Raw genomic sequence first — 20,104 nt, 5'->3', positions numbered from 1 at the left:
TCTCCAGAGACACCTACACAGTCTCATATCTCACAATGGATTCATTATTTCTGTGCTTGTTTTTATGCAGAGCCCTCATTGGAAGGAGGCCCAAAACATTCTGAAGCTGGTCGTGTCTCGCTCTGCCAGCCTCGTTGTTCCAGACGACGTGCAGCGCTCGTATAGTACTGACTCATGTGGATCTCCAGAAATTGCCTTCACACGCATATTTAACAATTCCTCTAAGGAGCTGCCTGGGAAAACTCTGGACTTCCATTTTGACATCTCAGAGGTCTGTGTTTTGTTGTTGTACCACACTATAATACTATGCTGTATCTTACTATTAACTGGTATTATTTGGCTTAACAGACACCAATCATTGGGCATAAATATGGGGATCAGCGTACTGCAGCAGGCAGGAATGGAAAGCCACAGGTAATCGCTGTGACTAGGAGTACCTCCTCCACGTCATCCGGCTCCAACTCCAATGGGCTCGTTCCTGTAAGCTGGAAGAGGCCTCAGCTCTCCCAGGTACTGACTCACGCATGGACTTTTCCATTAAAAGGAGCAGCTTGGCTCGACATGGTTTCATGATTTCAAATCTTAAACGTTTTAAAAATGTGGGAGACCACAGACATACTAGACAGACTGACTGTGAGCCCACTCAGACCTGCAGACTATCTCACATGATCATGTGACTTCAGAAGAAAAACAAACATGGATGTCTATCCATACACCTGGCTTGTCCTGGCACATGTTGCAGCTATACCAAAAAAAACAAGGGAAAGAATCAGGATGAAATCCTGGTTATAATTCAGGTACAGTTGTGTTTATGTTTGTGTGCCATGAAAGTACACCTACATAGCACCCAACTGGTGACGCTACGCAGTCTGTCCTCTCTCCTTGGTTGTTGTTGGTATTCCATCAGAGATATTACGACCTAGAATCATGAATATCAAACATGTTTTATATTTATGATTCAAGGTCTGGGAGGCTATGGCGCGATTTTGGGCAGTAAAATCATCATGATGACACCACACACTTTTTCAGACAAAAAATCGTTTCACTCTGGATAGGCCCCTACAATCATCGGGGCAGAAAGCTGGCCTCTAATCAGGTTTAAAGTCCTGTAGTCTGTGGCCAGCCGTAAAGATACAATTTATTTATCAAATTTCTTTAGCCTGGAGTTGCAGATGGCCTAGAGGTTTAAGGTGTGCCACATGTACCCTGGCAGCCCAGGTTTGAATCTGGCCTGTGGCCATTTCCTGCATGTCTCTCCCCACTCTCTCGCTCCTGTTACTGACTATATCCACTGTCCTTCTCTATCAATAAAGGCAAAAAAATACCCCCAAATTAAAAAAGGTTTCTGTAGCCTGCCATTTTAAAGAGAGTTTCACAACTAAAGAGTAGTTCTCTTACATAAATTTAACAATAATATACCTGACACATGTTTCAAATGCAGAGATTTTCAAGGAACATTTATACATTGCATTTGGGAATGTGTGGAAATCCAAATACTTTGGAGGGAAGAGATAGATAAAATAAAGATCATTTTATTTTTAAATATTCCATTAGAACCTAAAATGATATTGTTTCATCTGTATCCATCAAATCTCAAGTTAAGGAAGAAAGAATATAAATTCAGCGACGTTTCTATAAAGGGAAAATAAATGACAGCCATCAACTGGAAGAAAACTGTTGCGCCTGCATTAGGTACTTGGATTAAAAGTGTGGTAAATTCTATGTTGATGGAGAGAATATCATATATCCTGAAAAATAAGTTTCAGATTTACAAGGAAATATGGAAATCATTTGAGGAATGTATGAAAAATGGGGACCTAGGAGAATTTCTACAGGAGGGAAACTGAGAATAAGATATCTAAAGAAATAAAGTGAAATTTTCCAGAGAGGTTGGGGCAGGATTTAAATCTTTAAATTATGGTTTATATATGGCATATATGTATGTTGTGTATACATGTACAGACATTTGTATTCTTTCTCTTGCAAATTAGTATTTGAAAGAGAGTATCTAATGTTATGTCGGAAAGAGGGTGGGTGGCGTGGGTGTTGAAAGTATTCTTTTGTTAATATGTTTGTTAAAGTATAAAAGGAAAATATCTACAATATACTGTTTGTAAATTTGTTGTGGATTATGCTACAAAACACAACACAAACATCATTGAAAAAACAAAAGAGTAGTTCCTAACTGGTTTTGCATTAGGACCCAGCAAAGCCTCAGTTATGAGATGGCAACTGGAATTTGTGAAATATTTCAGCTACTCAAATTATTTATTCAGCAAGCTGGTGAAGTTTTGACCTCAGAAGATTGAATTTAGTGTATTTCTACATCATGTAACACTGCAGTGCTATACTTCTATTTGAAGTGATCAGCTGGTATGATTTCTAAATGTTGTGTCAGTTTTGATGGTATGATGTGTCCATATGCCAGCACTTCACTGCACAAAAATGTGCAAATAAGGAAAAACGTGTGTTATTTTCATTCCGCTTTGCTAAACCAGCTGCATAAAAAAAATCTGTACCCTTCTTTGTTGATGGCTGAGAGCAAGCCGCACTGAGGTGCATTACCACAGCTTTTTCCCAGCACATGTCTACGACCCGCAAAAATGAGGGGGTCATGGATGGGTCCTGGCCCACCAGTTGAGAACCACAGCTTAAGAGTACCTTAACTTGTATGTTTGAATTATATGACAGACCTCGACTTTAAGTATCTAAAGCAATATGCTTTATCTGAAACAGAAATATCACATCAAACTTTTCACAGCCATCAACTTCCATTTACTAAAACAGTGATTTTACCTTGCTAAACATTTGAATTTGTTGTCTGCTGCTGCCTGCATCATTAAATTTTTGTCTTTACGTTATTGTGTGGTATATTCTGTTTTTGTTACAGAGAAGAACCAGGGAGAGGCTGATGAATGTGCTGTCTTTATGTGGCCCAGAGTCTGGCATTCCCAAAAATCCATCCGTAAGACTCCTCTCCTACTCTAAAGCCTCAGACAAGGTCTCTGTAAATCCACTGATTAATACACTGCATGTTGTTACTGTGTCGTCTTTTGGTGTGGGTGCTTTTGATGGATTTAATCTTTGTTTGTGTGTTATTATTTAAAAATGTACGCATATACAACAGCTGTGTGAAACCACATTGTAGCTAAAAAGTCTCTGTGCTTTGTTTCCATGTAGGTGGTCTTTTCATCCAGCGAGGACCTGGACTCTGCGGACCAGCAGACCAGTCTAATTCCCACTGTGGAGGAGGTGGTCAGAGAGGAGGAGGTGCAGGGAGAAGATACGGGCAGTGAGCAGCAGTTTGGAGTCTTTAAGGACTTTGACTTTTTAGACGTGGAGTTGGAGGATGCCGAGGTGAGAGCGTACTCTAACCATGAAACACACACGTACTTACATTCCTCAACAAGGCCTGTTTGTTTGTTTGTTTGTGTGTCAAAATTAAGTTTCCTTACATGTGAGACAAATACAAGGGATCAGGGGAATCAAAAGGTTGTTGCAGTTTTCAGTACTTTAATACAGAGTTTTAAAACAATGCCATTTTTGTTATTTGAATCAAAAGTATATTAAAAAGAACCTTAACGTCAAAAGACAACATCTAATAGGTAAGACAGGTAGGAGATGAAGTAATCTATCAAAAGTCACATGCACAGCCAAGTAGTTTTATCTATTTGCCTCATGTATAGAAACATATGTTAAAATCTGGCCAGTTGGTCCTTTTACACACTCTCTCATGAGTCTAAGACTATCCACTGTCCTAGCTAAAGTAAGCCATAAAAGTTCAAAAATAATCTTTATTTAAAAAACTTGCAGGCCAACTCCTTTTCACTCTATACTGTGCAATTTGCTTTATATGCATAAGCCCTTTAATTTTTATATATAAAATAATATTGATAAGCTGAAAGTGGATTTCAAGGTTGTCAAAGTATCTATAAATATGGGGTACACATCTGAAAATGATAGAATTGCTGTTATTCTAATATATTTTAAGTCCTTAATATTTTAAGTTTTAAGTCCCAAAATTTCATTTAAGAATTAGAGATATTTACTTCTTTAAGACAGGTGTATAGTAGAGAAATAAATCAATGAACAAATACATACAGCAAACATTTGGGGTGTGAATCTCTTCTTCTCAAGACGATTCGATTCAAATCTTGATTCACAGGCTGTGATTTGATTCACTAAAATATACTAAAATATAGAACGATTCAGTCCAATTTAATTCGGTTTGGTCTGATTTGTTCTGCTAGAAACCAATTATGGAATCAAAATAATTTTTTACAGATTTTTTTTTTTTATTGAGATGAGATAATTTCATTATTTCATAATAGTCTAGGTGTCTTTGAGCTTATTTAAAAAAGAGACTAAATCCCAGGCCTCCTGTGCAAACATTATGAAATTATGTTTAAGAAAGTTTTCATTGCACATGGACCTTTGATGATAAGATCTGTGAAGTGATCCATATCAGTTTTGTCTTCACCACTAATAAACATAAAGATTTGTACAATTAAGAGTCTTATTAATGCTTTTCTTTCAGTAAATTTCAGCATATGTGCAAAAATGGCTTTATTTTACTTATTTATTTAAATTTTGCTGTCTAAATGTGGGTGTGCACACCACAGCTCTCTTCATACTCACAGCTGCTCTGCTTCCCATAGTTTCTCTATTTCAAAGTGCCTGACCTTTTATCAGTATTATTTAGCCGTACATTTCATGCATTGAATAGTTTAGGATTTAAAATGTGCTGCTCAACATTCAGTGGTTAGGGCTGCAGCAGCTGATCTATGCAAGGAGAGTTGTTGTGCATACACAATAATCCCAAATTTATAGAGTGCAGCATCACCTGCATAAAAACTGTTCAAAGTAACAGGAGAGGTTCATATTTAACATTAGACATTTCCCTTTCTCAAATATTAATGAGATGGATGCTCGACTTTCCTTCCCTTCCTCTTTCTGATTAGCTGCAGATATGAACAGGTGACTTGCGCAACCTCCATGTGTAATGGAAATTAGGGGAGATTGTTCACTAGTTTATTAGTAACAGTGGACAGTTTTCTGTAAATCTAAAAATATGTTAAAATATATACATATCTATATAGAAAGAGAGGGGGAAAACACGTTAGCACATGCTGTCCATTGTAAACTCTGGTTAACAGTATATATAGGACACATGAAAGAAATACCACCTACAGAAAGTGTTTTGCACAACATTGTATTTTTTTAATGAACTTTAAAAATACAACTTCACTGTGTATTTTCATTGAGTGCAGCCACGCAGCACTCTTATATTTTCCTTCAGAAATGTCTGTAAATTCTACTAAACTACAGACTTTTTAATCCTGTCCAAATAGACCACACTAAACACTGACGTCAGGGTGTAACTCACAAATTATTGAGTTCCACAGGTATTGAGTACAGGTGAATTGTATTTCAATTGTGAAATAGTGCAGAAGCACTACAGTTTTTGATGACTTAGAACAAGACATCACCCAATCTGAGGGGCCTTGGTAGATGCCTAGGACTCCTATTTTGCTGTTGTGATATCTAAACAGAGATCAGTATTGTTTATTTTATCACATAAAACTTTAAAATTCTGGTACTGTGACAAGCCTTAAATTAATTTGCATAAATGGTCTTTCAAAATACAAAATTAATATCTTTAAAGACTGAAATCCTCATGTTAAATTCCTGTCATGTCCTCTTTTGACCATACCGACTCTAGTTGTGTCGTTTTAGAGTAACATTTTTGTCTTGTCTCTTTCGTCCTGACTGCTGTGGTCATAACTTGTCTCTGTAGTAACATGTCCTAGGTCTACTAACACACTTATTCCTTCTCTTCTTTTGCCACAAGGAGCTTCAGGTAAGTCTGTGGGCCACAAAGCTTCTTAGAGATGCTTTCCTCCTCAGTGCCCTCATGTCTTTCTATGTTGTCAGTGCGTTTACATGCTTGGTTAAGTTGAACTGCATTGTAATATTTAACTGGACTGTTATTCTTGTTCCAGTATATAAGCGCCAAAGGGAGATTTTTTTTTTTTTTTTTAAGAAATTTGTTCAGTGATGTGGGGTAAGAGATTTTTTTTAAAGAAAGCCCAGTGAGAGACAAGACTTTGAATGTACATGCATTTTTATTAGGGTAGGGGGAAGCTGGCTGCTTTAGGAGGAAATGTAACATAACCAGATGAGCTTTTAGCGCCTGACTTACAGTCATACAAATGTAGAGCTTGCATGCACCAGATTACACTTATGACTCAGATATGATGCTTTATCTCTCTGATTCAGCAGGGTAACATGTAAACACAAACACTGTTTCATTACTTGACATGCTCAGATAACCTAACACACTTAGGCTACTGTCACACTGCAGGCCTTAATGCTCAATTCTGATCTTTTCTCAGATCTGTTCAAACTGCAGTCGAATTCCAAAAGATCAGTTACGTATCTGATTTGGAACCAGATATGAACGTAGCCGATAGTAGCAGATTCATTGTGACTTGTGTTTTTCACACTGTCAGAAAAAAATCAGATATAATTCACAAATAAGCAAAAAATCTAATTCAGGTCTCTTTTAACTGCAGTGAGAATGTAGCCTTACAGGGGCAAGCATCAGTAACAAACTCAGCAATTTAGGTAACTTTACCTCAGTCTGCTCACTTTTGCATGCAAAAAGTTGCCATGATAAACTTTATCAGTAAAGTGATACCACACACAGGTAAATCCAGACAAATAAAGCATTGTCACTACATCTTAAAATATGCACACAAAACCAGATAGGCAGTTTGATAAACAGTCATTGATAGTCCAACATCCTTCATTCTTCTTCCTTGTCATGATGCTGGTTTTGGAGTTGTTTTATCATAACATCCAGTTTTATTTTGCTGCTTTAAAATAACAAAGAAATGTTTTATTTAAATGACATTCACAGTCTGAATAAAAGAAGGAAGCCTAGCTTCTCTTGGCTTCCAGAAAGAAACACCACTACTGGTTGTACTTCAAACGGCAAATAACATCACAACTTTGCTGTTTTGTTCATTTTATTCACCCTCTGCGCTTTCCTTTAAGTACATATAAGATGATTTCTTTCTCTTCAGCTAAAATTTGTACCTTGAGTTACATAATAACACTGGTCAGCAGTCATGATGGGCCAATTAGAGCGACAGGGTAAAATGAGGTAGTAGGCATGCTCTGCCTCAGTATTAACCTGAGCTGTAACAGCTCTGCCTTAGTTTATGAAAAATGGAGCTTGTCAGAGGCAAAACTTCATGCTGAAACCTATTGGGAGAAGCACAAAAATATCTTCTTGCAAAGAGGAGTTTTCAGTGGCTCTTTGCTCCTGTTATATCAAAGAAATAAGGCTGAGGTCTTATTTAATTGCCGCTTTTCTATGGCTACCTTAGCAAATAGCTCCAGCGCACCGGCTTATAGCACAACTTTACCCCACAACATTTGCAAACTTGTGGTGAAGCAGGTCGAGAGAAGAGCGATAAAACTGCCACTGTGGCTACATCTGAGCATATTGCCCCGCCAGCAGCCATTCCTATTGGCTTACAGTACAACCAAACCCACCCATAGCTACCGCCCGTTCTCCTCACATGACTCTGATTGGTCCAAACTGTTTTGGGGTCTGCCACAAATGTTGTGCATTGGAGCTTTGCCTGATGACAGACATTAAATCTTGCAGATCCATCTGCTTTGCAAGGTTAATGCTTAGCATTTATGCTGTTTGGCTTCTGGGTCAAAGTCTGACACAGAAACCATGGAGTGTGCACAGAATGCCGAGGGAGTCTGGTTCAATTGAGGTGTAAACATACAAGAGTAAACTGATCTCCATCATAATTTTTTAGATGTGTTTAATTTAAGTATGATTACAGTCAGATTAATGTGTTCACATGTGTTTTAAAGTTCAGTTCTAATTTTACTTTTCGTTGCTGCATGTAAACGTACTGACTGAGTGAAGTGCTATAGTGCTCTCTGTTTTTGACTGTGGTTGTGAACTCCTTACATCGTAGTTTTAGAGCACTGAATCCTCTACCATCCCCCAAAAGTAGAGAAAAATCACCTCACCCATCATGCATTGTGCTTCAGTGGATTGTAAATAAACGTCACGTGTTTGTGTTTGCTCGTTTTGGGAAGTCTTTTCGTCTGCTGTGTTGCTCTGTCTCACTGCTGATGTCTTGGTCGTCCTGCAGGGGGAGAGCATGGATAACTTCAACTGGGGAGTGCGCCGCCGCTCCCTGGAGAGCATGGACAAAGGGGACACGCCGTCTTTGCAGGAGTGCCAGTTCACCGGCAGCACGCCAAGCCTCAACCTCACCAACCACGAGGACACAGACGAATCGTCTGAGGAGGAGGTACTGAGCGCTAGCCAGATTCTCACCCGCTCTGGCCTTGTAAGTCTCACTCCAATCAGGGTCCCCTACCCACCCCAAATCCGACCCACCATGCTCCTCACGCAGCCCGCTGGCATGGTGTGCGTGTGTATGTGTGCGCTCTGAGCTGGACCTGCTGCAGGTGTGGACAGGGGCTAGATGCTTGCTTCTTCGCTGGTGGTAGATTCCCCCCTCAGCCCCTCCTCTCGCTGCTAGATTAATGCTGTTGTCCTTTCTTAAGAATCTGTATGTAAAGGTCAGAAAAATCCCCAAAAACTGTTGGATTCACATAATCCCAACAAAACAGTCACTGATATTATTTATGGAAAAAAACGAGAAGAATTTTTTTTTTTTAATAAGTAAGGGTTTTACTTTGAAAATGTAGAATAACAGCATGTTCCTTTACACTTCCTAACGTTTTGGCTGCTTGTCTCTAACTCCTCTTTGCTTTGTTTTGCTTTGCGACTCAGGGCTTCTCAAAACTGCCATTAACTCAAAAGCTTTCTCTCCCTCTAAGGAGGGTTTATTTCTTTACTCTTCTTCTGCTCTTCTTGATCTTGGTAGTGCACGGTGAGAGAATGAGCTTTGCCTTTACTGAATATTTTGCCTCGAATATGTTTTTAATGACGTAGTTAATCTTGAATTAGAACAACAAGCATGCAGCATTATGTGTGCTTAAGGAATTTGACAAGAATTAAGGTTAAAAGATTTATTTATGTTGGCATGATTTTACCTTTTTTAAACATTTTTGAATCCATTGAATGGAAGACTAAAAAACACTAAAATGACTAAACATGCACACATTAATACAGGAATGTAATTCATGTTACTGTTTGCCCAACTTGGATTAAAATACATAGAAAAACAAGCATTTAATGCCCAAATTATTTAAGAGTAATTGGTACTAATAAGGTCAATAAGAACCTAATTATCACCGTCGTCTTAGTATCTGGTACACCACAGTAAAGAGGTCATCAGCTAACCTCGTAAGCTTGTCATTTTTTCAGTATTTGACACAGCTCAGGGCCCAGTAGTGTTTATGTTTGTGACCTCTAAAAGAGAGCTACATCTGGTTGGTGACAGAGGCAGCCTGAGCTGAAATAATCATTCAATGGTGAACAGGCGTTATGAAAATATATGAGGTATGGCTATTAAAGAAGTAGACTAATGTCGTAATTAGGGCTGAATGATTTTGAGAAATTATCTAATTGCCATAGTCCACCTCTCCTCTATCTGGTTCAATAAAATGTTTAAAGGCGTGTTTGAGTGCATTGTAGTTTAGTTGAGGCATGCCAGCACATTTAAGCACACCAAAACTTTTAAAATAGATTTAGAGGGGAAAAAAAAAAAACTTACAGATTTAAGAAATCTCTCTTAAATGTAGTCTTGCCAAGTCTCTGATGACACGTTTATATGTTTCCCAAATTCAGTTTTGTGTTTTTGCTTTGCTACCACACAGATGCTAACCCATCTTCCTGTTTTCCACTCAGCTGAACAGTGACTCTGCTACAGACGACACAGCATCCAACCATGTGGACTCCCTGCAGCAGTCTCAGGAGTCGTCCAGCAGCGCCCTGACAGAGGAGGCAGCCGGCCTGCCCTCTCTGCCCTCTCTGCCCTCCCTCCCTCGCCTGGATAGCCCCATATTGGAGATGGCCCACTCAGACAGCACCAGCAGCCAGCTGCCTGAGGTGGGATCAATCGGGAGCAGCAATAAACTTTGGTGCTCGGGTGCTTTCTAGCTTGCCTTATTTCTTTCTAACTAACTTTTCATTGCTTACGCTGTTCTTCTTGGCTTGTCTGTCATCGAGACAGAGGATCAGGGTTACCTTCAGGGAGTTTTAGTTGGGGGGTAAAGATTCTGGTTCTGTAGCTGTGTCTCCCTGCTGACAGGGAAGATGGTGTGTGCTGCTTTCGCTGCTTCTGACTCCCATCTACCAGCACTTGCTTTAACGTTTTGCTCTGGTTGTGGTCGCTGAAGTCCAGTCCATGTCCATCGTGTTAATGGTTTGTGTGTATGTGTGTGTGTAGTCGTCTGGTGGGGGGTGCTTGTATGTCTCGGCTTGCTTGCTATGTGATTTAGGAAGAGATGATAACAAACGCTCACCTCAGGTTAGCTGTAACTGCTCACCTCCAATAACACAGCATCTGACCATTCCAACTAAATCCTCCATTAAACACTTGTGAATGGACACCAGCTGCTTTGTCTTCAGCAGAAGCATGTGTGAGTATATAACAAGCCATGTACCCAGTCAAGCCTATTAAACCCCTTTAATTTATTACCATATTAACATGCATTAGCCTTTCCTCTACTTCCACTGACATTTATAACTTCTACTAACAACGGTGAGTATCTTTGCTTCACATGTCTGGATTTATATTTTATTGAACTGTGAAAATGTTACAAGAGTCAAAAAGACCAAATCTTTGTCTTTAGATATTGGGGTGCAGTCACAGATGAAGCTGTTACATTTATTATATCTTATATTTTATTTTATTTGTTTAAATAGTACTTCTACTGGCACAGTGCTTCCACTAAAATCTGTTTGAAGAGGCAGCCCACTACCCTAACGTGACCCCGTGATGAATGTTGGCTGAGTCGCTCACATAAACAAATTATAACAGTTTAACAGTTTTTATTTCTCTGACATGTTTAAGGCACTAAAACGGCATATCTACCTGCTGGCTTTTGATTTTTACTTAGACTCCTGCAAGTAAAACCTGCTGCTCTCAGAGTGCAAAAATATTTTGAATGGTATCGACCAATGCAACCATTTATCACAAAACTGCAATTTTGATTCAGTTAAAGACATTTCCCTTTTTTCATGCTCTGCATGAAGTATTATTAAAGCAAAGTGAGTGATAGAGTGTTGATGAATGAGTTACGTTGACTGCGGATGGTATCCTGTTAATCAGCTTGCCTCATTGATGAAGGGAAAATGGTCACACATCCTTTAGAAGTTGTCTCTTACCTAGATAAGAAGTTAAGCCCTTGTCTTCCTTTTGCCCCCTCCCAGAGCCCTCTAACCTGTAGACTGATGAGGTAACATGATGTGCCAGTAAGTGGGTTAGTTTAACTGCAGGAGTAGAGTAAGTTGGGGGCCAACACAGGGCCCAGACTTCTACAGGGATGGTCAAAGCATCATCATTTACTTACCCTTATAGCCCTACTTATATCTACATCGGACATTAATTGCAGATACATCAGGAGTACATATCAACAGAAATGTTCATGTCTGCTGATAACAAAAAAACAACTGGACAAACTATCAGCTGCTGATACAGGTATTAAATTGAAAATATTGTAGGTATTGTAGACGTACACACTTTTAATTTAAACAAAAAAGGGAGGAAAAAAAAGGCATCAACTATCCAATATTATGAGCCATAAAGTGCCTCTCTAAAAATATTGATGATCTGTTAATTTTTCTGGAAAAAAAAACTTGAAATTAAGGGGAAAAAATTAAATTTAAAAGCCATAAATTTACAGGAAAAAAATAGATGTATTTTATTGTAATTTGTTAATTTAGAATTTTTTGAGATCATAGGATTTCAAGTAAAAAAATGAAAATAAAAAAGCTGATTGAGTGGAAGAAAAAAGCACTAGATTTTACCCATTCCTTGCAAAAGTCCTGCACTGAGAGCCTAACAAATAGGCTCTTTGCACAGCAGGGTCTGACGGCCTCTGTTTTCAGTCTGGTTTCTTGTTATTTTTCTGACTTTACAGTGTTGTAAATTTCTAACTTTAAAAAGTTGCAAATTTTGAGTTTATGATTTACAGCTTTTTAAAGTTTTTCTTGTACTCTTTTGAATTTCAGACTTTTTAAACTCAGATATTCAGAGTTTGGTTTCTTGTAAATGTATGACTACAATCTCAAAAAATATGAGTTTTTTCTTTCTCAGAAAATTTGTATTTCTTGTTTTGCATTGCATCTACTTCTCCAGTCTTTAACAAATTGACCCCCCTGTAGGGCTGGGCGATTATGACAAAAATATAGATCATGACTAATTGAACTTTTTACCTCAATTATGATTAATGAACGATTATTCCACCCCCAATCTTCAACACTGTTTGTTCTGTAAATATTTATATAATTTTAGAACAAACAACTGAAAGGAACAGGCAAAGATTTACAATTTCTATTCAGTGAAAAATTTGAAATCAAACCGTTAGTGCAGACAGGACCCTGCACCTCCCTTTAGATGTTTGGCATCCTCCTTAGGGGTGCCCGGACCCCAGATTGGGAACCAATGTTTTAGAACCTGATGAACACAAAACTTTTCTGGTACCAAAATAACCAGACCCTCACCAACAGACTCTGTAAAAATCTGTAAAAAAGACAAAGCTATGTACATTAATCAATTTATGATGGTTAGAATCAGTTTTAAGGCATTTGTTTTCCTTTATATTCTCCTTACATCAGTAAAGCCGCAGACAGTTTCTATTCTGTGATGGAATACAATTGAAAATGTTAAACCTGTCTTCATCTTCTCATGTCATGTCTGTTTTTTATGAAGCTGAATCTCATGAACTGTATCAATAGAGGCTGGTATTATAAAGCAGCATCATTATCAATAGAGGAATTCCACCCCAGCTGACAGTCCTCCACACAGAACTGACGTAACTTTCCAGCAACTCGTTCCAGCTGATGCTCTCAAGATCACCCCAAGGACATCTCCCCCATCGCGGCCCCGGCTCTTAGTGTAATGAGCCCCAGATAAAACCATCAATACTCTTACTCATTCCCTCCAGGATGGCCGCCACCACTTCTAAAAGCTTTCTGTAATATAGCTGCTGTCTCCGTGATGTACTGGCTGCTTGCCATGCTCAGTTTCCCTCGATACATGAGACTTTTAAATAAAAACAGAAGACCAGGAAAAACAAGCGATCTTAATTAGCGCTCCCTCTTTGTGCTATCAGCATATCCCTCCTACATTGCATCAGCATAGTTACTTTAAACACACGATTTATGTGGTTTTCCTGTTTCTGAGGCGGACTTTGAAGCTGTTTCTTGTTGTATTGTTAATTAACAGTCTGGTGATTTGTGAAAGCACTTAAACCATCCATCACTTAGCTGTTGTGATAGAGAACAGGTCATAAATCTGTTCAAAGAGCATACAGTACATCTCATTCATCTGCTATCCCGTTAGCTCATTTGACCACGCTGCCACTGTTTTATTAGCATTAAGGTTGGGTTTTTAATGCCGTTTAAGTGATTTATTAATATTGGCTTCTGTTGTATTGATTCTTTTCTGTTTCTTGAATTTCTCATGAGTGACATTAGCTTACATTGAAGACATCAGGAGTCATACTGAGGGAAGTGAGCGCAATAAAAAAGTGCTGACTTACAGTCCCTCTTGTATAATTGAAACTATCATGTGATCATAAGTGCAGGCTATGGTAGTTTTTATTCCACCTTTAATTGAGGTTTCGGATTGATTCTGTGTTCTTGAGTTGACGTAGAGTGCTACTGCTGTCATGGCAGTAGGGCGGGCGATAGGGGCCAAAAAATCAAACCGTAGTATTTGGTAGCTGATCGGTAATTCAGGATCTAAATCCTCATACTTTTTATGTAAAGAAATAACAAATGATTGCTCCAGTAGTAGAATTGTAACTTTAAGATTATTTAAGTAATGGTTAAACAATACTGAAACCTATCTAATACCACAACAAGAGTCAAAGCCCTAGACACCCATAATGGGCAATTTCTTGCTTTTAATTTCCAAAAGCTGCAGGAAAACTCCTTCACAGTCTTTAAATTGTATTCGGATCTGTAAGTCAAGTAGGTGAAGCTTGAGAGGAACAAGAGTTTCCATATGAGGTCGGGATGCATATGATTTGGATTTGCGTCAATATCCAAAAAGACGATATTTCCAAAGTCATATTAGCCAATCCTCATATAAACACACCTTTTGTATGATAAAGAACACAAAGTGTCTCCTGTGCAAAGACAGGCTGGGTCAAGCAGAGCAGAGAGAGGGGTGAGGAGGTGACAGTCTTTTAGTTGTTTGATGTTTGGGGCTTCACTCAAAATATCAGCGCACGCTTTAGGCCCACTAAAATGTGTAGTTCCTTGGGCCACTGGTTCTGAACATGGGGGTCACAAGACACTGAAAGGGAGTCACCAGAAAGCTTAAACAAATGCTAATATTTTTAAAATTATTTCAAATTGTAAATTTTACCCATTTTTATGAAAATATATGCTTAAAACTAATTACATGCAAAATAAAAACATGATTTAGTGAGATTTATGCTGAGATCAAATAAGAAAAAAAAGCTGTAAGAAGTTAGTCAGCACACAGAAATGGCTGGGCCCCTGACAAACCCTACTCAGATGCATGTGTGTTCGATCAGTAGCATTGGTGCTAGCATCCTGGCTGAAAGTTCCCTCATTTTTGGTGATGAAAAGTGTGTCAAGTTATTATTGGCTTCTAATGTTGAAAGTGTTTATTTGTGCCAGTTTTTGCACCACATTTTGCAATCATCATTTTCCACTTTTCAAAAATCATTTACCCACTTTTGTCACTATACAAAGATTTAATGAAATTTCAACCCATTTTCAACACTTTGTTCCCATCAATTCTGCCAATTTCAAACCCTTTCACCACTTTTTCTGCCTGTTTTGCCACTTCTAAACCAGAGCTTGCCACCTTATGCCTATTGTTGCCTCTGTTGACCCACTATTACTATATTAAGCCCTTTCATTACTTTCTTTGCCCATTTTTGCCCATTTTAACAACATTTTGATGTATGTAATGCCGATTTTTGCCGATTTAACCAATTTCTGACCATTTTTCTGCCTTAGTTAACCAATTTCTGACCATTTTTCTGCCTTAGTTAACCAATTTCTGCCAGTTTAATACAAATTTCCATCCCATTTCACTAAAATTCCCCCCATTTTTGTCAGTTTGAACCCATTTTGGCCATTATTTAATCCCCTTTAATCACTTTATATGCTCACTCAACCAATTTTTGCCATTTTTTGCTATTTTTAAAATCCCATTTCACCACATTTTCCACCAATTTTTACCTTTGTTTTTCAGAAAAGGGGTTTATATTTTTTAGGATGGCTATTTTCTATGGCACATATGAATTATAAAAGATACTTGTTTCTTTGATAAGAGTGGTTATTTTTCAGGTTAGATATAAAATATGGATATCGCAGCTTTACTTTACAATTCATCATTTTGCTGACCTCCATGGGCCCCCAGTTTGGCTGGGCCCCAAAAACCTCTCCCGTTTACCCCCCCTTATGGTCGGCCTTTTCTGCACATGATTATTCTTGAATGTTTATGGCCGCGTTCAACCACCTTCAGGTACAGAGGGGGGTCCCCGGTCTCTGGCACTTTTATTTTGGGGGTTTTGGGTTGAAAGGTTGTGAACCCCTGCCTTAGGCAACGATCAATAACTGATGATACATTCGTTCATTTTGCCTATATTTTAGGCCGATATATTTTGTATGCACTGCATCAGTTGTAAATTTCATCAGAAACGTTCATGCCTGCCGTTGCCAATATTAAACTTTTTGAGCTAATATCTGCAAATACAGATATCATGCCAATAATATTGTACATCCCCAATGTGAGGGTAATGAAAGGCAAGCAAGTACTGGAATCCAGTATAATAAGGGCCATTTGTATACTGTGGTGACACTACATGATTATAAAGAACAACTAGAGAAGTAAGAGAAATCAAAACAAAGCAAAATAATAGGGATGCACCCATACCAGTATCAGGTATTGGTGCTGATTCCAAGCCTAAATACTGGTAATGATAGTCATTAAGGACTGCAGATACTGTACTAAATATCAAAGTTGGAGCCATGTATGTTGGCAAGTAAAAGGCAGTAAGTATTTTACTGTTAGTAATTCTTACAGTTAACTAATAACATTATTATAACGTAAAATAAACCATATTAATATGAATGATTTTGTCTTATCCTTTTGTTTGAGATTCTTGATATCTTGACATTTTGATGTATTGCCCAGCCCTTCATAACAACTAAAGGATATAACTGTTAAAAAAGATTATTTTAATATCTATATTTCTTAATATGGTATGATTTGTTGGACTGCTCCTGAGCGCCCTCCTCTGGCTTATCTTACAGGACGCTGTGAGCATGACCGCAGCAGATGAGCTGAGCAGCAGCATGAGCGAGGACACAGGGTTCTGTAGCGCCCCCCCTTTGCCCTCTGACCCCCAGGAGCTTTGTGACCTCCAGGACTCACAGGATGCACAGGACGCTCAGGAACCTCAGGAGCCCCAGGAGATCCAGGACCCTCACGAAGACCTGGAGCCTGCCCCCCCTCCCCCGCCAGCCATAGACACTCCACCGGGGTCACTCTCTGAGGAGGACCCCCAAACCGTCCTGCCCCTAACTCTGCCCCTGCCCATGCCGTCTGAGGCGAAGACAGATGTGGATCCAGACCCGGACAGCACCTGTGGATCTATGTGGGAGGAAGATGTGACGCAGGCGCTGAAGGAGCTGGACGAGCGCTGTGAGGAGGAGGAGGCTGATTTCTCTGGCATGTCCAGGTTTGTACATGACGCCAAAGCTCCACTCAGGTTAAACGGAGAATATGAAAAATGTTTGCCGTGATCTGTGTCAGATCTGTGATCTGTGCTCAGGGATTCTGGGCTTTTCCTTCATTCAGAACCAGCCTTTGTCAGAGGTGGACCAGAGTTTTAATGAGGAACGGAATCTTCTTAGGGCAGCATTTTTGTCATTTCTAACTGTGATAATGTCAGTATGGTGATGTGGTGACAGAGCTGTCCAGTGCACTAGAGGTATGCTCCCATCGAGGAAGCAACCTGAACAAAAAGTAATGGCCTATGTTCTGCATAGAGAATCAGTTTTTTGTTTGTTTGTTTATTTGTTTTACTGCAGACACATTCCTTCCAATAATTTTATAAAAGAATTAAGCCTGGAGGATCTATGGATGCATATTTACCCTGCAGGTAGGGTGCTCATATGTGACTGCCGTTACCTTTTATATCCATAATCAGAGAGACTTCAGTGCATTTTCCTGTCTTCACCAAGAAATATGAGTTATTTAGTGCAACAACAGGACGTATCATTAAACATACTGTTTCTACTATTTCATGTTAGCTCTTTTGTTCATAGCAGGTGGATTACACCCCCAAGGGCTTGTGTCCTCAGCCAGCTCTTTTAATGCTGACAGCACCTCCCACCTCAGTTTCAGAGTGCTTCTCACCAGCGTTTATTGTTGCTAAGTTATGAAAGTTAACTTATGTTTTCCTCAGTAGTGTCTGTAACGTTGTTTGAAATAGCGCTACAAGCTTCATATTTGTCTTTTCTCACTGAGAAACATGAAATTAGTGCAAATGAATCCTGTCCTGACTTAGACCTGGAAACTTCACCACCGAAAGACAAGTTAGATCAGCTTCTTTTCTGTCATTGTCAGGTGTCCTGCCCTGTCTTGATCTTGATTGGCTAGTGCAATGCTGCTCAAAAAGCTGCTTTTTTTCAACTAAGAGAGCTGTGAGTGGGATGACAAGAACAGCTGACACAAGGGCTTTTTTTCTGCCCAGGACACTGAGGGCTGAACACACTGAACTGAGCTTTGTATTGAAATTGAGTTTCATTTCAATTACAATTGTGGCTACAATCATGAAAACTAAAAGTAAGAAAATAAGTGTTTGTAGATTATTTCTTTGTTGCAACAATGCTTCTTGACAATAAATCTTACACCGTTGGAAGCCTGTTTATTTCCCTTTTAAATGGCGTAACATTTGCAAGGAACATGCATTTGTGGGATGAGCAGCAGAGCTGAGTATGTAGGTTGTGCCTATGAAAAATGCGCCGAATCTTCTCCGCCAATGCCAAACTGCTTATTCTGCCATTGACTCTTGTTTAGTGCCCCACACCATCATTCTGCCTCCACCAAAAGATGTTCCTCTATCAGTGCAGCCATCAGCATAGCATTCTCCACGTCTTCTCCATACTTTGACTCCATAATCCAACTGCTGTAGGCAGAACCTGGACTCATCGCTTAACATAACAGGTGTCAGTTATCACCAAGGGGGACCAAAAGCTAAAAACAAGAGTCAGTAGCAACAGCAGAATAAGCTGTTTGGCGACGGCATAGATTATTTGGCCAATTTTTTAATGGGCATAACCCACATACTCAGCTCTGCTGCTCATCTCCTAGACGCATGTTCCTTACAACTGTGGCACCATTTAAAAGGGGGATAAACAGACTTTCCAACAGTGTAAGATTTATTGTCAAAAAGCATTTTTACAACCAAGAAATAATCTAGCAAACACAAATCTCATTACTTTTTGTGCTAAGTTTAGATAACCGTGTTGTAACGATTACTGATCCACACTAGTTTTGTCCATAGCCTTTGTCATGTGGTAAATGTTTCTGTGTCTGGTGTGATATTTTGGCCATGAAGTGAGTCTTTTTGTTATGCATTGGCATTGTTTATCATTATTTTACATAGTTATGTTTTTTCATTCATTTATTGCCTGTTAGTGTTTTAGTTGGATAAATGCATGAAGTACAGGTGTTGTAACATCAGTGGCATTTAATAATCATCATCTGAATATCAATCAAAGTATTAGTGATAATTATTTTTGTCTTAATCAAACACAGGCTCTGACTCCTGGCACTTGGCGGTAAATCTGAAACCTGCCTGCTCACAAGACTGGCCCGGCCTTTCATACTTCCAAGTTTTCTCTCATCGCCCACCAGGCTAGCAGTGCTGCTTTTTAACAGCTTTTCTCCCTGATGTCAAAAATGTACATTTAAAGAAAAGAATGCTTCATAATGAACAAATAGAGCACAGTTATTATTTTGATTTAAGACAACCAGAGCTGGGCAGCATGTCTCAGCGAAAAGAATTTTTTTGCTTGGATACCTGCTTACAAGTTTTACTGCAGTTATTATATGGGACAGAGTAAAACAAAAAAAGTATAAAGTAAAATCAAGTGATGCTGCTATATCTGTCAGAATGATGCAGTTGCTTTGCCATAAGAGTAACACCATTGTGTTGCTAGTTCTTTTAGCCTGTCAAAGACAATTTCCATGATGCATTAGCATCAAGCTAATGAGCTGAGATTTTTATGCTGGTCCATCTGTGAGAAACTGCAGCAGAAAAGATGAAAACCTTTTAAAATAAAACACATCAATGTGTTTAAGTATGAGGGGAAGTCAGTTATACTACAGAGCAGGACACATATTGAATGATACATGTTTTTTACAGTCTTAGTCACTTAGTCATCACATGAGATGCATCCAATCTGTCAGTTTAACTAAGCAGGTGATTGATTGATTGTACTTTATTGATCACGTTCTTCATTTTCTCTATAGTTAATTAATCACAACAGCACATAGCAGTTTTTTACAAGGTCACACAAAAGTGTCCATCAAAAGATGCCATCTTTACTCCTATAATGCAGCAGAGCGTGTGTTATTTTCTTTTAAATTCTGAAGTATTTACAGTTCTATTATTCAGGGTTTTGATATGGGGGTAAAAGTCTTCATAGGTGGTAAAACAATGGTTTGAAGTCTTGTGTCCTTTGGGGGAAAAGGACTACAGTATGTGGCTTCTGAGATGGTGCGATGAGTAATTTGTTCCCTGGCGTTGTTCCCGTGTGGGCTGGAACCATGAAGGAGGGCCAGGGTGGGCTGGCAGTGGTCCACATGCAAACAGTCCCTCTTCAAGGTGGGCCAATTGTGGTTGGAGGACGTCAGTGCAGTCACAGTTTTTC

General features: G+C 39.0%; 1 protein-coding gene across 13 annotated transcripts in view; it reads left to right on the top strand.

Moving 5' to 3' along the window:
• Nucleotides 1–20,104, top strand: part of fryl (furry homolog, like) — a 161,686-nt gene that overhangs the window by 127,460 nt on the left and 14,122 nt on the right. For 7 of the 13 annotated variants that reach the window (XM_041790918.1, XM_041790915.1, XM_041790913.1 and 4 more), the window contains 7 exons: nucleotides 71–271; nucleotides 349–510; nucleotides 2,891–3,001; nucleotides 3,181–3,357; nucleotides 8,187–8,387; nucleotides 9,857–10,057; nucleotides 16,475–16,902. In XM_041790918.1, coding sequence (XP_041646852.1) covers nucleotides 71–271; nucleotides 349–510; nucleotides 2,891–3,001; nucleotides 3,181–3,357; nucleotides 8,187–8,387; nucleotides 9,857–10,057; nucleotides 16,475–16,902 — 1,481 coding nt within the window. Of the gene's footprint in view, nucleotides 1–70; nucleotides 272–348; nucleotides 511–2,890; nucleotides 3,002–3,180; nucleotides 3,358–8,186; nucleotides 8,388–9,856; nucleotides 10,058–16,474; nucleotides 16,903–18,986; nucleotides 19,167–20,104 lie in introns of those variants that run through there. The other 6 variants (XM_041790921.1, XM_041790914.1, XM_041790910.1 and 3 more) reach the window with 3 other exon arrangements.

Source organism: Cheilinus undulatus, linkage group 7 (assembly GCF_018320785.1).
Source record: "Cheilinus undulatus linkage group 7, ASM1832078v1, whole genome shotgun sequence".
In the NCBI taxonomy this organism is placed as follows: domain Eukaryota; kingdom Metazoa; phylum Chordata; class Actinopteri; order Labriformes; family Labridae; genus Cheilinus; species Cheilinus undulatus.
This window is presented reverse-complemented; position numbering and strand designations above follow the sequence as displayed.